Source organism: Miscanthus floridulus, chromosome 8 (genome assembly GCF_019320115.1).
Source record: "Miscanthus floridulus cultivar M001 chromosome 8, ASM1932011v1, whole genome shotgun sequence".
In the NCBI taxonomy this organism is placed as follows: Eukaryota; Viridiplantae; Streptophyta; class Magnoliopsida; order Poales; family Poaceae; genus Miscanthus; species Miscanthus floridulus.
In genome coordinates, this window is record NC_089587.1 from 82,594,613 (window position 1) to 82,613,225 (window position 18,613).

The window sequence follows — 18,613 nt, forward strand, 5'->3', positions numbered from 1 at the left end:
ACTTCGTCGCCGACCAGTTGGTTGGACTGCTCATCACATGGGCTTCATCGTCAGCTACGCTGAGAACTTCTCGGTGTTTGGATTCTTCATGCTAGCGTCGCCAGCTAAGCTAGGGACTCCCTTGGTGGTCAAATCTTGCTATGTCTCATCGGTGTGCTATCAAGTTGCTCCATGCTGTTCAGATTAGGGTGTTGATCTTAGACAGCACGTTCGGGGTCTTGTGAAGTACATGGCAGATGACGTTGATAAGTTTTTATTAAAAAATCTTTGACCCTGTTATAAGATATCTTCAAAATCTTCTAGTAGGCTCGGGGACTACGTGTGTACACGTCATCTTGAGATGACTGTATTTATTTCTACACTGGTTTCTAGCGATATTAGGGACTGGACCAGCACCTGAAGACTACTACTTTGGACCCTAGCATGACGTGACTACTTCACCTACTACTAGGCTCGAGGACTAAGTGAGCACACTTCACCTCATGGTGAATGTGCTTATTTTTTGACTTAATCTTCTACAAAGTGACTAAGTTCCTCCACGCTGACTAAGGGGGTGTTTGGTTCGAGCTACTAAACTTTAGTAGCTACTAAACGGTTTAGTCACTTTTAGTAACTTCAGAGTTACTAGAGAGGACTAAAGCCTTTTTAGTAGCTTTTAGTCATAGCGTTTGGTTAAAAAGTTACTAAAGTGACTAAAAGCTACTAAATTTAGTAGCTACTAGATGAACCAAACAGGCCCTAAGTCAAGAACGCTAAGCGTCTAACTTCGACGCCCGAAACCTAAGTGGGCACACTTCATCCAAGATGGAGACTTCAAATTTTTTTATCATGAGCCCCTTACATCCTTCTAGCAAACCTCAGTTTCGAGTAAGTCTGGGCTTGCTCACAGCTGAACTGCTCGAACACCGTTCCCACTACTCGAACAACAGCTCGGATAACAGTTCAACTGCTTGGATACTCGCTTCAACATCTCGGCTCCCAGTTAAATTGGTCAGACACCTATTCCTGATGATCAACAACAAGTTAGACTGCTCAGATAAGCTCAAGACGGTATTGCTCAACGGATACAAGGCGCTCGGGGACTAGCTATAGGGGTATGACCCCCGATACCCATAGGACAAGACATGGGCTGCACCATCAGAGGTGGCTCAGCCCACAAGATCAAGGAGTGTGGCGCACGGCACTAGTCGACGTGCACCGCAAGGCTACGAGAAGATATGATTGATTAGATATTATATAATACCAAATATGATACTTTCCTTTTAACTCTACCCCTCCAGAGTATATAAAGAGGGGCAGGAGTCCCCTAGTCGACATCCCCATACAGATCCTAGGCTTAGCCTAAGGCATATCATCTCTCATAATATAATCTACAAAGACACATGACGTAGGGTATTACGTCAAGCTGACGGTCTGAATATATCTAATCGCTGTCTCTTGTGTTCTGTGCCACCATCCGGTTCTCTCACGCGCACCTCCACCAATTCATCTACTACCGTGGGCATACCCCTCGGTAGACTGGCAGACGTATTTCGTCGACACTAGTGCCCGGACGTCCGACGCCCGCAGCATGTTCGAACGCATCTCCTAGGCCCCAGCCAACCGAACCGTAGGCTGGGCTCACCAACAGGACCATCTCAGCATTCCACGTAAAATAGAAAACTAAAGGGGACCAAGCGCTATCGGCCTGTGTAACAAAAATGGGATGACGTGTGCTCGCGTCCACGCCGCAATCCTCGGCACGTCCCATCCGCTGACCCTTGCTGCGCCCCCTCCGTAGTCTGGGAAAGATGTAAGGCAACAGAAGGTGAAGAGGAGACACCAAGGCGAGGCAGCAGAAAAGCGAGAAGGGAGATGCAACACCCGATCTACTTTTGAAACATCCAGATACAACACTTGCGACATTCGTCAGAAGATAGATGAAACATTTGAAACCAACTACAACACATACGAAACATCCACAAAAAATGCTTACAACATATATGTGAAACATATGCAACATCTAGATAAATACACTTATAACATATGTCCGAAAAAATAGATGAAATATTAGGAACAGACGTTTGCAACATACGTGTAAAACCATTGCAACATCCTGATCTACGTTTTCAATGTCCATACGAAACCTTTGAACATACCTCTGAGTCTATGAAACACTTGAAATATATGCGTGCAACATGCGCTCTTAGCGCAAGTGCAATGTCTCATTACTGCTTGGACGAATGGAGCTCGACATCGGCATGGAGCTCGATGCCACGGAGTGCGTGGAGGCCGCCGGTGCGGAGCTCATTGGCGACACGGACCTCGGTAATGGGCGCGATAGGTGGATGGACTACCGCCGTGATGGGAGGCACGAGTACTGGAGGGTGCGGCTCGGCCGATGGTGGCGCCGGTGAGCGGTTCGGGCGGTGGAAGTGCCGGTGAGCGGCTCGAGCGTGGCCGATGCCGACAAGCATCACGGCAGAATCCGTCCTGTGACCGCGAGTTGGGGCGCACAACACAGAGCGGTGTGAACGACGTGGGCAAGTGGATGAGGATGGACCAAGACTCCACGAGGTCCACATGGGAAGTCACGTGCACGATGCGAGTGAGTGTACGGGGATGGGCCATGTCCGGGCGCGAGCGATATCATTATATCGCAAAAAAAAAAAAATTGCACAAGCGCAAAGCTGCAAATAGCGCTATAGTTTTACTTACATTTGTGGGCCGTGAATCATGAAGTGACAAAGGCTATGGCCCAGATCCCAATTGTTTGGGTTTGCTGTGTATTGAGCCCAGACCCAGGGATCACGGCCCAAACAGATATCCTTGTGAAGCAACCCTACTACTCTCACTCGAGCACCCGCGCGGCCGCGCCGCGCCCTTCCCAACGCCCCGCTTCTCTCCGCCCCGCTCGCCACCGCCGCTGCATCTCCACTTCACCAGCCCCCGCGCCGCTCCTCATCCTAGTTGGGCACCTCCGTGGGTGGTGTAGTCTGATTACTCCCTGCAGCCCTAAGCGCGGTTCGCTTCCGGCTCCGCTGCGGGGAGCCTGGTTTCGCTCGTGATGTCGCCGGCCGCCGGAGAGCAGCTCTCTGGATCCCACAGAGAGGGCAGATCCGTGGAGGCGCGGAGGATCTTCATAGGCGCCGGCTGCAACCGCGTGGTGAACAACGTCTCGTGGGGAGCCTGCGGTCTCGTCGCCTTCGGCACCCAGAACGCCGTCGCCCTCTTCTCTCCACTGGTCTGCCGCCTCGCTCCTTCACCATTTTCTATTTCTTGCAGTTTTAGTTACCTGATAAGTATATCCCACTTGTTCGTGTCACACAATTCGTCCAAACTCGTGTTCGTGCGAGCAGAGAGGTGAGATCGTGACAACTCTCCCGGGGCACAAGGCGCCGGTTAACTGCACGCTATGGCTTCCCACGAAGAAGGATGTGCTACAAGGTGTGTCACTTTTATTTTTACATATCTTTTTGTTTCGGCGGCTCGATGTTTAGGAGTTATTATAATTGCTGTATGTAATTTGGAGCTTGCTGAAACGACTCTTTGTCTGATAGATTTTTGTTGTTGTTGTTCTTTGAGCAAAGTTATACTCCCTCCGGTTCTCTAAAACAAGTCGTTTTGAGGTTGTCTTAAGTCAAACATTTTAAACTTTGACTACAAATAACTTTTTTTAGGTTGAGTTTGAAAATATAAAAGTGATGTAAGTAGATTCATCTCGAAATGTAGTTTCATAAAAGTATATATTGGCTATATTTTATAAATATTTTATAGCAAAAAGTTGTAGTTAAAGTCGTTTCTTAAAGACCGTGTCGATGTCCAAAACGACTTGTTTTAGAGAACCGGAGGGAGTATATGTTTTGACCATGTAAGCTGATCCCACTACCAGCAATGATCGTCTTGAGCTGACTGTAGATTATTGCTATTTCATTCATTCCTTGAATTGTTTTAGTTGGTAACCTGGCAGGCTGCATATATACAGCACTAGAGATATGTCTGTTTCTCCCTTGTGAGGCCTAGTGCTGCATTTTGTTGACTGCTTTTCCTTCATGGTTTGCAGTTCGTGGCAGGGAGACCCACTATCTACTCTCAGGAAGTGCTGATGGTACTATCATGGCTTGGAAGATTGGTTCTGGCAAAGGAGAGGTGACTTTATTATGTATACATGGGCAATGCTCACTGCTATGTTGTATTAGAATTGGTTGCAACCTTTCAGTGTACCTGTTGGAAAATATCTGCTTGATAAACTTAAAAATGGACTCCAATGGTTTCTGCTGATGCCTAATTGTCTGATTTACTGTTTACTCCTTATTTGCAGTGGTCTCATGCATTGCAGCTCCCAGGGATGCATAAGAAAGGGATCACCTGTCTTGCTGGAAGGATGGTGTCTGATGCTGTTGCAATTTTTGCCTCTACTTCTTCAGATGGTATTGTGGTTATTTGGGAGATGGCAATTGAGCCCGCCCCTGGTGGTAAGATTGCTTCCTTGTGGATTGTCAATATTACTGTTAGGAGCCTAATCTTTTGTCATGCTGGTTAAATATTCAAACTCTAATTCTTTTTTATTTTATGATTTTGACGGTTCTGGGGAATGTGCACTGCATTTGTACTTAACGTACTTGCTCTCTCTTTGCAGGCGATTGCAAGGTGTCTTGCCTGCATTCTCTGTCCGTTGGTTTGAAACCAATGGTTTCACTTTCATTAGCTGTATTGCCAGAACGAGGCCATCTCATTTTGGCGATGGGCGGTTTAGATCACAAGATCCACATCTATTGTGGGGACAAGGCAGGCAAGGTTTGTAAGTTAAGGTTTTTGCAACATCTTTTTTTGTCCATGTTTCCATTTCTTGCTACCCTAACTACACATTTTTCTGTGTGCAGTTCATTAAGGCCTGTGAACTTAAAGGTCATTCTGATTGGATCAGAAGTTTAGACTTTTCTTTACCTGTGATGATGGGGGGTGAAAAGCACAACCTTTTCCTTGTTAGCTCATCTCAGGACAGAACCATTCGGATATGGAAAATGACTTCAGAAGCTGCTTCTTCTGGCTCCTCCGTACAATTGAGGAAAGGAACTATTGAGATGACCTCCTATATTGAAGGACCTCTATTTGTGGCCGGTAGTACAAGTTACCAAGTATCATTGGAGTCTCTTCTTGTTGGGCATGAGGATTGGGTATATTCAGTAGAGTGGCAGCCGCCTACACTGTTAACTGGGGATGAAGCTCATCAGCCAATGAGCATATTATCTGCATCCATGGACAAGATGATGATGATATGGAGGCCAGAGAAAAATACTGGCCTTTGGATTAATTCAGTGACTGTTGGTGAATTAAGTCACTCCGCACTTGGATTTTATGGTGGACATTGGCAGCCTGATGGCAGATCCATTCTTGCACATGGTTACGGTGGATCCTTTCATATGTGGAGAGATGTTGGACTGGATTCTGAAAATTGGCAGCCTCAGATAGTCCCATCTGGTCATTTTGCACCTGTTTCTGACTTGACATGGGCAAGATCTGGCCAATATTTGCTATCAGTTAGCCATGACCAGGCAAGTTCCTCTACTTTATATCAGTTTTGACTCATACTTCTAGAACTCATATTTGTTTAGTTGTGTTTTCTCTTCTACTTGCTAATGCTCTTTTACATCAATGCTAAACATGCAGACAACACGTATATTTGCTCCTTGGAGAAATCAAGTTAACCCTGGAGACATGATCTATTGGCGTGAAATTGCCCGTCCGCAAATTCATGGCCATGATCTCAACTGTGTGACATTCATTCAGGGTAGTGGGAACCATCGCTTTGTTAGTGGTGCTGATGAAAAGGTCTCTAGAGTCTTTGAAGCCCCCTTATCATTTTTGAAGACCCTACAACAAGCAACTCTGTTGAAACCTGACATCTCTGAGGATTTTGACAATGTTCAAGTCCTTGGAGCAAATATGTCTGCTCTTGGGCTTTCACAGAAACCCATATATACACATGGTCAGTATCTCTCACACCACCCATGTCTATTGTAATTGAACAATAACGCCTCCTTTTATTTGGCATGAAAAAACACACTTGTATATAATTCAGTTCTTTTTCTTTTATTTGATGTTGCTTTTTGCATGGTGGTGTAGCAGGAGTCAAGGAATCCCCAAGCGGTAATTCTAATGATGGTCCAGATTCTATGGAAACAATTCCTGATGCAGTGCCTACTGTATTCACTGAGCCTCCTGTGGAGGACCAACTTGCATGGAATACTCTATGGCCTGAATCACACAAACTATATGGTCATGGAAACGAGCTCTTCTCGATATGCTGTGATTATGAAGGGAAGCTTGTTGCATCATCTTGCAAGGTTTGGTGCTGCATGTTGTGCTAATTGTGAAATTCGTTAATAGAACAACAACAGCAATACCAATAGTCAAATGCAAAGTTGTGATAATACCATATTATTCCACGGGAATTCCTGGATGCCATTGAGAAAATGTTTTTGTTGATCCATATATTTATGATCATGTTACAAGAAATACTTGATCATTTTATTCAGTAATTCATACCTTCTCTTAAGATAGCTGGATTGGATGTGAATTCACAAACAAATGCTTGTTTTTCATCTTAATATGAAGAGGGGGATGGGATGAAGTTGTAGTATTCTTGGAGCTTTATTTATTTCGGGGGATGCATGAAACATTCATGTAGGATGGACCACTGTGTGAAAACCATGTTGTGCGTCTTCATTTGGCATTTTCTTGTTAATATTTGACATATTAGCATAACTGCATTAGTTGATGCTGAATATGTTAAATTGTTAATGGTTTGATTTTACTGTATCCATGGGAAATTTGATGGAATTTCACTCCCATTCAGTCTCAATCAGCAGCAGTTGCTGAGATCTGGCTCTGGGAGGTTGGAACATGGAAAGCTGTTGGGCGCTTGCAATCTCACAATCTAACAGTGACACAAATGGAGTTCTCTCATGATAATGCTTTTCTTTTAAGTGTTTCAAGGGATCGCCAATTGTCTATCTTTTCATTCAGGAAAATCGGTAGGCAATAATTCTTATGATCATGTAGTTCCTTTGAAGTTATTGCTTTACATTTGTCTTTCCAGTCATGCTGTTTCGTTTGCGCTGGAGTTGTTGATATGATATCACTTGTGTAATTCTAGAAGGAGCAGAGCACCGTCTGGTTGCAAAGCTTGAAGCACACAAAAGAATTATATGGGCGTGCTCATGGAATCCCTTCGGCTATGAATTTGCAACTGGTTCGAGGGACAAGAGTGTCAAGATATGGTGTGTTGAAGACGCATCTTCTGTCAAGCTACTTGCAACATTGCCTCAGTTCTGTGACAGTGTAACTGCATTAGCATGGATGGGCCGTGACCGTGCTTCTAATGCTGGTATCCTCGCTGTTGGCATGGATAATGGATTGATCGAGCTCTGGAGCATTTCTGGTGGAAGAGCTTCTGCAGGAAGTACTCCAGACTCTCCACTCAGTGTGGCATGCGTGCTTCGATTTGACCCTGTCTTGTGCCACGTGTCAACTGTTCACCGTTTACGGTGGCGGGAACCCAGTTCCACCGATGAGGAATCAACACTTGAGCTCGCTTCTTGTGGAGCTGACCACACTGTAAGGGTGTTTGAGGTCCGCGGCACCATATAGGATTATGTCCAGACGTAGTAGATCAAGCTATTATGTGCGTGGCAGTTTTTTTTATCGATATCTGGCACGTTGTGTTGTAAAACTAGTCCTGATATGAGAATTGAGAAAAGAGTGTTATCATGAAGAATGTGATGTCCATATATAACACCAGTTTAATGGTAAAAGATGCAGTGTTGCCCTCATTTGAAAAACTATGAGATTATGGTTATAGATGTTGGTGTGTTGCTGAGTCACCTATATCCAAGCTTTGTGTATCATTTCAATCTGCAATACAAATTCGATAAAAATCCACTATATTGCTTACATTGAAGCAACGAGTTCCATGCTGTACATTACACACTTTGTTGAACTCTATGTTCGGGTAGATACTGACCTACTGTGTTGCAGCTAGCCACCAGGACGCAGCAACAACTGAGGAACCAGGAGATCGACAAAGACGAAGAACCAACTTCAAATTCACATGAATCATAGGTATGTTTTGCTGTTCTCAGGCCATTTTTCATCATCAGTATAAAAAAACTAAGATTTGATATAATATAATGACAAAAGAAAACGAGGGAATTTTTTTCTTCTAAAGCCAGTCATTTTGTTCTGCATCTCCGGGCAACAAGAACTCCACAAGGAGGGGCAGTGAGCTCCATCTCACAGATTGTGTACATCCAGTATGAGTAGTGGCCAAACCCGAACCTGGCCTCCACTTTGAAGGCGCCTCTTATTGTGTACACCACCCTGTTGCTCCTCACCTGGTTTACCATCTTTACAGCCACCTCGGGCGGCAGCAGAACTCGGCTGGACACCAGGTGCATATTCAGGACCTGGGACTGGCCTCGCTGCTGCAGGAACGGAGGCAGCGCCTGCACGGCCATGGGCCTGTCCTGGAAGAAGAGCTCGATGGTGGCGGACCGGAACACCAGGTCGATCTTCTGGTTGGGGTTGGAGATGTTGGCCACGAGCGTCATGTCGTTGTTGAAGTAGGGGGCCGGTGAGTCCACGTAGATGCTGTTGAGGATGGCGTTGGCAGTGTCGAAGGATGGCGGCCTTGGCTTCACTGCCAGGAAGATGATCAGGATGACGACGCCTGCAACGATGAGGAGGATGTTGAAGGCGAAGCAGACGATGGCCGCACACCACATCGCCGGTGAGGTCCGGTGGCGCGGTTGCAGGATTATCTTCGACGGTGCCCGCGCCGGCTGCCGCATCGCCTGTGGCTGCTCAGTTATCTTGGACGGATCCACCAGCTGCGCCGGTGGCTGCTTGTTGGACGGATCCACTGGTGGCAGCTGTGGCAGCTCCGGTGGCTGCTCGATTACCTTGGACGGATCAACCGGTGGCAGCTGTGGCAAGGCCAGTGGCAGCTGCTTCCTGTTCATTAGCTTGTTTACGATGGTTCTTGGGGATTGGAGGTGGTAAGGAGTGCCCATTTCTGCAGCACCACCACTACCAAGTCCAACAAGGCAAAGACGAGGAGCTCAAGAGTGTAGAGAGGCTGAATGGGGAAAGCAAGCTAGAGAGCAAGAACAACAACGAGAGCCAGGGAATGGAGTGATGGAGTTAAAAGGAGATTCTGATCGAGCCTAGTGGTGGCACCTCCTTCCAAAATAAAGAGGGAGAAAAGAGTGGCTTTTGAAAATCGGGCTTGGGGCCACTGTCTCGTGTTCCGCCATTGAAAAACCAGAGCTGCTTCGAGCAAAGGTGTGGAGTGGGGCAGCGTTGCCGGCTGCCGGCAATTGATTGGGGTTTGCTTTATATCAGAAAAAGCATATTTCTTGAGGTGGACAAAGGTAAAGCTTGGGTTATTCTTGGCACTAACAAATACTAGCCTGATGCTCGATGTTTCATGTTTGTGGCTTGGCATGTTCAGACAGCGGCTTGGAATGTGCTCTTCCCACTAGTACATGGCCTGTGAGTCAGTGGTTCATTCTGCAGGAACACCTGCCCATGCTTTCCTCGTGCAGTTTTTAAGATTGGCCAAGGTGAGATGAAGTAATGAAATGTGCCACAAACTCACAATCATTGGAAGTTCATGCAATCTTCCTGTTAATGAAGTCCTCAAGTTCGAGTTCAAAACTGGAAAGCAGTCAAACTATGAGGAGGTGAGATGAGAAGCATGCTGTATTGCTGTGGGAGGAGGAGAGCTGGGAAGGAAGGATGGAAACAAGGGCAAGTTGCTTAGCCATGCAAAGAAAGGCGAAAAAGGCGCTCCTGGACCAGTTTCGTTTCGTTTCGAACTAAAGGCAGGTATGGGGTTAATTCATGACTAAGGAACCCATATGTGCTGACAGAAAACCGGCGTGGATTTGATACGAGATCTCCAGCAGGAAGGAACATTCCTGAGTCGTCCATGGCTTTTCTTTGGTGCAGGCCCTGCTTTTGTCAGCGACGGCGAAGGCTGACGCCGCACTGCGCGGCTTTCCCTTCCTGCACTGTGCCGTGTGTCGTCTCTCCTGCACTGCATTCTTCAGGTGCCATTCGGATTCGTGAGTTGGTAGTGAGAAGAAACAAGAAGAAGAATCGTCTAGTCGCCTGTATCTGCGAAGAAACTTCTGAGAAGGATTCGATCATTCGTTCTGATCTGGTTATGCTTTATCAACAGATCGACTGCATGTTCTTGGATTTTGCGGGCGCGTTTGTGCGTGTCTGAGTCGTCTTTTTGTTTTTTTTTCTTTTGTGAGCACAGGTGCGCCACTGGCTCAGCTATGATGAATTTTTTCGCTCTAGTGATTCTGATATACGTATACATAATGTGCTGTCAACAGAATGTAGGTCGTGTCAGGTAACAGGTCAGGCGACGTCGGCCGGTGGCACGGCGCTGTCGTAGGCCATCGACGGCGTGCTGGTGTCGTCGCTGGGCACGTAGGAGCAGCTCGCCGACGCCGACGCGGCCTCCACCTGCTCCTGATGTGCGGCCACCACGCCGCCGCCGCCGTCCTGCATCGTCAGGAACTGCTCGTCCGGCGCCAGGCAGTGCTGCAGCAGCAACCAACAAGGAAACAAATAAACGCGTTAGCGGCAGCCTTGCCGTGGTGACGAAGCGGATGCATGCGCCACTGCTCACCGGCAACATCGTGAGAGGGAAGGGCGTGGCGGGGATGAGCGTGGAGAGCGGTTCGGTGCAGGCGTAGGCGTACGCCTGCCGCCACGCCTCGGCGTCGGCGTCGGCGTTGCTGCCTAATCCGGCCGCGCACGGGTCGCCGTGATGATGCAGGCCGAGCACCTGGGAGGTGGCGTCGTACACGTCTGGGTCCCTGAGACGATGGGGAGAGCGAACGAAATTAAAGTTCCGATCCAGTGGCGGCGTACGTACGTGCACTCCGCCGGCAGGCGCGTCGATCGGGCACGTGTAGTACGTACGTACCTGAGGTAGATGAACGGGTCGTCGGATGCAGCACCGAACGACAACATGTGGTGGCCGACGGGGTCTGATGAGCCCCCGTCGCTGGCGGCGGCGGCCACAGCGTGGGGGCGTCGCCGGCGAACGCGGCCATGGCCTCCGCGTCGTCGTCCGGGTGGACGTACATCGCCGGCGCCCCATTTGGCCCCTGCCATGCACGATGCAAGATTTCCGCACCGGACCACCAACCAAGGAGTGAAAGAAAGAGTTCTGTGTATACATACCTGTACTTGTATCCCAGCAGATGCAGCCGGATCGAAGGGGGGCATGTGATTGCTCAAGCTAATTCTGCAAGGGAAACTCCTTGTTGGGAACAAACACACGATTCAGAAGTTGCAATTTGCAGATCACAGTAATTCAGAAGGATTATTTATCAATTATCACTGCGTTGTAGTAAAGTAAAGCTGGATCGCCATGCATGCATTACGACCTTCCCTTGGACGACGCGAGCGAGCACGTCGACGAGGAACTTCTCGCAGGCGTCGATGTCGTCGCCGGTCGTAGAGGCGAACGCGGCAGGGTCCGGCGGCTCCAACAGCCTACAACAATGCATATGCAACAGCGTATGATGGCTCTGAAACGCAAAATGAAATCTGTGTTCATTCACTGACCTCAGGCGTTCCTCAGAGATGTGCAGCTGCTGCTGCGAGGTGTAAATCTCTTGCTGAATCTCCTGCAACGCATGCATGCATCCAATGCAAAACTTAGAAACGGCGGCAGTGAAGTGAAGGTGCCAGCAGGAGCCCAGGAGGTAGCACTAGCAGGGCTGCAAAACTACATATGGGCAGGCAGGCAGAGGCAGTGGCAGAGGCAGTGCATGTACGTAACGTAACTGCTCCTCACCTCGATCTTGTCCTTCAGTGCTCCCGGGCTGCAAGTTTGGAAGTTTGACAAGGATGAGATTGGGTGAGTGAGTGTAATAAGGGGAAAAAACATCTAGCCAGGATGTGTTACGTAGTACTTGGCCATCTGTGGAGCGGCCACGTCGCCCTCGCGCTTGAGCCGCTGGAGCATGCTGACGAGGTACTGCGCCGACATCAGAGAGTGTCAGTTGCTGCAGTTAGTTAGTTACTGGAGTAGTGGGCAGCGTCAGTAGTAGTGTGTGCCAGTGTGCCTTACCTCTCGGTTCTGGATGGCGCTGCAACCATGGTCCATCGGATGACAAGTATGTAATTAATCACATCACCCAAACCCAACAAAGAAACGAGAGACATCAGACATGCATGCAATTGGGAGTATATATATAATAATAACTGGAGAAAAAGGCAAGGCTGAGGAGGAGGAGATGAAGGAACGGATTCGTGCATGAGGACATGGACGAGAACGCAATCGATCGGTGGCAGGCTCACCGTACCCTCCCGTGTAGTGCTCCGACGATTCCGAGAGGTCCATGTACCGGAGGATCACGTCCTCCACCCTGCAATGCATTTGGCAAGCACAAGCACATCAGGCAGAGAGAGGATAAGTATACATGTGCAATGCAATGCATCGTGGATACACAGATTGTGGACGACGCCCGTCGATCCGGCCGATCGATGGTAGCTAAGCTAGGTAGGTACCCGCTTCGGCGGCCGGAGAAGTGGGTGAGGCGTGCGGAGGGGGAGAACATGAGGAGGGCGAGGTCGATGTCGCAGAGCACGCACAGCTCGTACTCCTTTTCTTGACCAGCCCGTTCCGCCGCTTCGAGAAGGTCACCTGCTGGCTCGTCTTGTTCTCGATCCTCCTGATCGCAAGCTTCACGCGCCCCATTCCCTTATATTGCCGACGACCCAAGCAACTGGATCGACAAGGATCTATCTATGGCCGCCGTCCCGTCAGCCGGGTCTCGGATCAGAAGGGATGGAGGAAAGGAAGGAGCCAGCGAGGAAGAGGCCGGAGGTAATGGCGAGAGATCGAGAGGATGGAACGAATTGAAAGAGTCCATGAAGGGAGGGAGTAGCTGAGTGGGTGATTTGTTCTTCTTTCAGTAGCTTTGTTTGCTTTGGTCTTTCATTTTGGCCGGCCTTTTTCATTTCTCTCCTTATTTTTAAGAAAAGAATTGATAATTTCGCTGTGTATAAGTGGATCTATCTTATTTATCGCAGCGATTGCAGTTTGCGCAGCATGCATCGTGAGCAAGTAATATAACTAATTTGTTCAGAATAAAAAACTGTGGTAGAAAATAAAAGATAGCTACAGCACAAGTGCCATTGTTAATTTGTGGAGGATAAAAAAGTAGAACAATTAAAAATTTGTGCAGAATAAAAACAATGGTAGGAAAAATAAAAGATACCTGTAGCGCAAGTGCCACAGTTAATTTGTGGAGGATAAATAAAAATATAGAAACACTAAAATTAAGTTGCAGCTCGGTGGCGTACATGCACGACTTTGAAAGAAAAAAAAAAGATCAACATTAACTACACGCGTATGTAATGGTACGTCCCAAAACCCAAAACACGCCTTCCTTGCTTATGCTTTGCTTTGCTTGCCATCGGCCGGTAACAGTAACAGTGTCGGATCGAGCATGTCATGTCGTCGTCCCTGAAATGAATCTGAATCGCTGGTGCAGCCACAGCCACGCAACGCGCAGGCTCGCGGCGGCCGGCTCACCGCGCTCACATGCCTGCATGCATGCCGCCGGCCGCTCAGCTGGACTGCGCGCTGGTCGCTGGCACTGCCCGGGCTCTCCCGGCATCCCGGCGGGGTCCAGAGCCCCGGCACCGTCCGTACCCTTCCCAGCTGCGACCTTTTGGCCGCGCCCGCGCGCGCGATCCCACCACCAGCACAGCACAGAGAGCAGTAGAGTACACAGACTGACAGACATTGCCGCGCGCGGCCGTCACCATCTAGCTACTAGCTAGTAGCCACCAGTACTTTTGCATCATATATGCAGGATACCGCACGGATTTGGATTGGATGCCCAAAGCTAGCCGCCCTATCCATTAGTGCGTGCTTGCTCGCATATGGATTTGCGTACGACCTTCGCGTAGGATACAGAGCACGCCATGGATGGCAATTGCACGTTTGTCCTCACTCATCTGTATGTCTATGCCGTACAATACCATGCATCACACCGTTCGGCTGAGCGTATTTTGGCTGCGCTGTGGCTACTGCTGCAGCATTCAGCCAAGCAGATCCAGCCAACCAGCAGCAGCAGCAGCAGCATGAGGTGTGTAGCTGCTTTCATGGCGGCTCGTGCTGCCTGGCTCCCTGAATGCCATCCGAGAAGCAACGCCATCGTGTCTATGGCGTGCCTCCCGGTTGGCGTTGAGGGAGGCATGCAGGTTGCCAGCATTGCCTCAGCAGCAGCTCCATCTCCTTCCTTGCAAGCTTCGCGCTCTTTCTTCAGGAGAGGAGAAAGCGGGCAGGCAGGCAGGCATTCACTCATCACTGCTCTCAGGTACGCACGTACGTGGGTTCCTTCACTATATTTATATTATTTTGGCATGAATATAGGAACACAAACTATATAATAGGCTAAAAAGAACGTCATATCATTTGACGACATGGACCATTCCTTTAACTTTGTTAACCAACTGTATGCATGCCATAACCACAGAGCATTCATAGTTTTCGAAAAAAAGTTCGAGCATTCATCATAAAAACTCTCTATTTACAGTCTTCCTGCTGCTAATTTGCATAACCTCATATAGTATAATATCTAATCGTCTCTAAAGTTTTGTCCCCCCTTCAACTGATGATTTCCTATGAGCTTCTCTTCTCAAGGGCTTTGTTTCGGTAGAGCTTCAGTCTTGTGGAGATCGCCCTCTGGCATATGGGGCACAACTTCAGATCCTTCGAGCAGTCAGAGCAAGCCTGCATTTTTTTCAGAAAAGCATCATTGGTTATATTACCAATTCATAGCTGATGAAGTGACACCGTCACATAAAGAAAGAAAAATTCAGCGAGTGTTTCCAAGCCGTTCGATCTGGTACCTGATGCCCACACCCAAAAGCAAGGTTCTTCGTTTGGCTCCAGCAGATTGGACAGGTCTGCATGCAGGAGAGGAGTTCAGCACTCCAGCATGAGGTAAAAACATCCATGCTTCATCATTGTCTCTACTCCCTAACCATATCCACATTAATGTTTCACTGTCTCTACTATAATAACACTGAAACATACCTGTGGATCACCTATGTCACTGTCCTGTCGAGGCGCAGATGGCTTCTCAGGCGCTGATCCGTAGCTAGTGGATTCGGTCGGTTTTACAGCTGACCATCCAGAGTATTTCAGCCCACCGTTCCCAGGTGGAGGCAGCACTGGCCGGTTCGGAAATCCTCTTCGTTTGCTGCCCAAGAAACATGTAAAAACAAACTTGATGACTACTTACAGTGATAAACAGAGATAAACAGGGGATGATCCGAATTTCCAGGTATGAGGAAGGTTTTGACTGGTGGACAAAAAAATACCCAAGAAGCTGGAGGCTCAGCGCTGCCTTGAACTGTTCTGGAATCTCCATCAGTGCTGAAAGAGCAAATTCTGCCTCCTTTTTGCTGGCGGGTATATGCCTTGACATGATCTGTGTGAAGTTCACAGACTGCATTCCATTCCACCAGCATAATTAGTGTTTCTCATGCATGTTTGATCAAAACATGGGGTGCCATGGTTCCAGAGAACGACTATACAATTTACCTGAAAATCGTCGAATGCGCGGGAAGGTATGTTATCATCGAATTGCCTCATCATGTCCCATGGCCCATCCCCAACACCAACAAGCACAATTGAAAGTGGGTAGTCACTGCATTGATGGATTCAGTGTTGAGACATAAAAGCTCAGTATGACCAAAACACTAGTTCATGGTAAGTCAAGAGCAGTCTTAATCACAGAAATATTTGGAGTATGGTTACCTAGCCTTCACAATGGCATCTATGGTCTCCCTTTCCTGTCAGCTCAACTGACCATTGCCTGTTTCAACGCTGCGTGTAACCTGGAAAATTCAAAAGAAAACCATAGCCAGAATATTAGAGGGTATAACACGTCATCATGACGAATTCTTCAGGATAGGAATTACGATTATACAACAGAAATTGAATACGAGTTATCGAACAAACCTGTCCATCTGCTATTATAAGCAGGACATGATACTGGCCACCACTACTATCAACAATTCCAATAGCAGTCTCAATGATTGGCGCAAACGAAGTTGGACCTGTTAAGCATTATTCATCACACATGAGCCAAATGAATCTTACTATGTTGTCATATGTGAAGCTTAAAACAAGCAATGGTGCACCAACCAGCCAAATTAAGTTGCAGAACAAGTTCCCTATACCGAGCAAGAGCTTGCTCAAAGCCATCACACGGTTGGTTATCACGGTAGAAGCTAAATACAGATTGATCATGAGTAGTTGCTGCAATATGAAACTTAGATATTACATATCTGCATTTTTATTTATGCAAAAAGACTGAACTGAGGCAGGTTACAACTGACTGTCGCCAAATCCAAAGAATGGTATAAGGTTGTCCTCATCAAATAGTGCGAGGGTTCTCCCAATGATGGATATGGCCTGCTCATATGGATTTGGAGTGTTTCCCATTGTGTGCAAGCTCCGGTTGTTGAAGGACACTTTGCCTGCGGCTTACAAACAGATCAGAAATTCTGTTGGCAGAAAGAAGAAAAGAAGAAAAAGTAAAACAACTCTTGCATGAGTTCACATACAACTCTTGCATGAGTTCACATAGTTACGTCCCGCAGAGCTGATCAGGCACAAACATACCTGTCCATTCGTTGCTCTTTGTGAAATCAATCCCCACAATCAGATTAGAGGACTCCAGACCAGCATATGCAAGGGCATTGGTAACCTAGATTAAAGAGGGCAAGAAGATAACATCACAATGTTGGAATGTGATCGGTTCGGCTAATCCCGAACTTAATTATGAGATTAATTAAGCATTAAGTTTTGGTCCACCTGTCATTTATTTCCAACCAAATCAGATCTACCGTGATCGGCGGCAACCATTAGATCTTCTAGGGTTTGGCCCCCTAGCCCACAGCGCATCTATAAATAAGAGGAGACACCCCTGGCGGCTCCATTCACGTGAAACATTTCACACAACCGATCAATTAGGCGCCGGAGTGTTTAGGAAGTCTCCCACGTCCATCCCGTGCAGTCCATCTAAGAGGCGTCCAGAGAGTTGCCGCCATCCAGCAACTCACGTTCTTCACTGACAGAATTACAAAGGGCCTCTAAGTCCTCAGGCGGTGAACTAGTCTTCTACATCTACGACCTCCATCACAGCACAGATGGCGTTCACAGGCTCTGGTTAGTATCTAAGATTAGTTTCCGCATTAAGATGAGTTAGTGATCATGTTTAGGCTAAGTTAAGATCCTGTTAATCTAAGTTCTATTTCAACAATTGGTATCGGAGCCAGGTTAGACCTAACATGATCCTAGGTCACAGTCAGTTTCGTTTTTTATGCCTCTGTTATTATATTAGATTAGTTTCGGCTAAGTCAGATTAGATGCAATTAAGTTTTAATTAAGATCGATCTGATCTGCTACATGCATCATTAGCCTCTGATGTTTATCTTAATCTAATGAACGTGTTTTGTTACACAAATTGCTGTATTAGATCTGTTTTAAGTTTTAGTAAGTAATTAGACCTTAATTAGATGCGGTCTAAGATTGAGTTCATGATTAGACTAAGCAATTAGGGTTTTAAGGTTTACTGTCAATCGCTTTTATTCTCGGATTAAGAAATCAGTGATGTTTTCCATCAGATGAGCCCACTAAGCACTGAGAAGGAGGTGATTTGGGCAAAACCCGAGAAAAGTCCCAAAAATCCCCAACCCTAACCCTAAGCATCAGAATCAGAGATGGAACGCGCACCTGCTTGGCTCGTACCCGGTTAGCAGGCCGGGTCGCCACCCTGCCGGCTGCGCACGCGTGCTCAGGTACGCCGTCACACGGGGCCTTGAGCATGCACCGCCGCTCCCTACACCGGCCGAGCCGCGCCGCTGAGTGCGGGCGTCGCCACCTCCTGGCGAGCACATGAGGGCGCTACTGCGGTCCGCCGCCGCCGCCGCCTGCCTGTGCCGCATAGGCTACCGCCGCCATAAGTTGGGCACCACAGCGGCAAATCTCGACGGAGCCGCGCGCGATAGTACGCAAGCGTGCGCCGGCTAGAGAAGCCACCGCAGCGCCGCTGCTCTGAGCTGCCGTGCGCCTCTCACTCCTGCCTATGCGGCTGCGTGTGTGTAAGGACCTGTTTGGCACGGCTCCTCCTGAGGGGCTCCTCCGGAGGAGCCGGAGCCGTTTTGGAGGAGCCACAAATTGTGACTCCTCCAAAATGGCTCCGGCTCCTCTGTTTTTTACTGAAAAACGGCTCCTCCAAGAAAACGTTTGGCAGGGCTCCTCTGGAGGAGCCGGAGCCAGAGCCGGAGAGGAGCCCTGCCAAACAGGTCCTAAGTAAGAAGAAAAGAGACCGAGGAGAGTGACAGCCATTTAGAGTTTCATCATTTTTATATGAACTCTAATTGGATGGTGGCCGTTGGATCAAAATCAATGGTCCAGATCGCGTGGCATTAGGATTTTCATAAGCTGGGCCACTGCTGGGCGATTAGGGAAAGCCGAGTGAGCTTCCAAGAGGAGCAGCTCTGGCCTCTAGCA

General features: G+C 48.0%; 2 protein-coding genes and 2 pseudogenes across 5 annotated transcripts; 1 reads left to right on the forward strand and 3 right to left on the reverse strand.

Moving 5' to 3' along the window:
* Positions 1-2,831: 2,831 nt before the first annotated feature.
* Positions 2,832-8,103, forward strand: LOC136476835 (elongator complex protein 2-like). Of its 4 annotated transcripts, none has more exons than XM_066474798.1 (11): positions 2,832-3,223; positions 3,339-3,426; positions 4,043-4,128; positions 4,301-4,454; positions 4,619-4,776; positions 4,863-5,534; positions 5,650-5,968; positions 6,106-6,326; positions 6,839-7,016; positions 7,142-7,614; positions 8,020-8,103. In XM_066474798.1, exons 1-11 carry the CDS (start codon positions 3,047-3,049, stop codon positions 8,101-8,103), a joined length of 2,610 nt encoding a protein of 869 aa, XP_066330895.1. In that variant the 5' UTR covers positions 2,832-3,046. The 4 variants fall into 4 exon arrangements, with proteins under 4 accessions (XP_066330895.1, XP_066330894.1, XP_066330893.1 ...); XM_066474797.1 differs by having other exon boundaries at positions 6,109-6,326; positions 7,139-7,614; XM_066474796.1 differs by having other exon boundaries at positions 2,833-3,223; positions 7,139-7,614.
* Positions 8,104-8,213: 110 nt separating this feature from the next.
* On the reverse strand, positions 8,214-10,263 carry LOC136476836 (NDR1/HIN1-like protein 10). Its single transcript, XM_066474800.1, has one exon. It carries the CDS (start codon positions 9,051-9,053, stop codon positions 8,214-8,216), a length of 840 nt encoding a protein of 279 aa, XP_066330897.1. The 5' UTR covers positions 9,054-10,263.
* Positions 10,264-10,380: 117 nt separating this feature from the next.
* LOC136469491 (uncharacterized) lies at positions 10,381-12,868 on the reverse strand (annotated as a pseudogene).
* Positions 12,869-14,443: 1,575 nt separating this feature from the next.
* LOC136472784 (E3 ubiquitin-protein ligase RGLG2-like) lies at positions 14,444-18,200 on the reverse strand (annotated as a pseudogene).
* Between the last annotated feature and the right edge of the window lie 413 nt (positions 18,201-18,613).

Coding starts and splice junctions, on each gene's coding strand:
- LOC136476835 (XM_066474796.1), top strand. CDS start 3,047: ATGTCGCCGGCCGCCGGAGAGCAGCTCTCTGGATCCCACAGAGAGGGC. Junction 5,535..5,649: donor TATCAGTTAGCCATGACCAG/GCAAGTTCCTCT, acceptor CTAAACATGCAG/ACAACACGTATATTTGCTCC. Junction 7,615..8,019: donor ACACTGTAAGGGTGTTTGAG/GTCCGCGGCACC, acceptor ACTGTGTTGCAG/CTAGCCACCAGGACGCAGCA.
- LOC136476836 (XM_066474800.1), bottom strand. CDS start 9,053: ATGGGCACTCCTTACCACCTCCAATCCCCAAGAACCATCGTAAACAAG.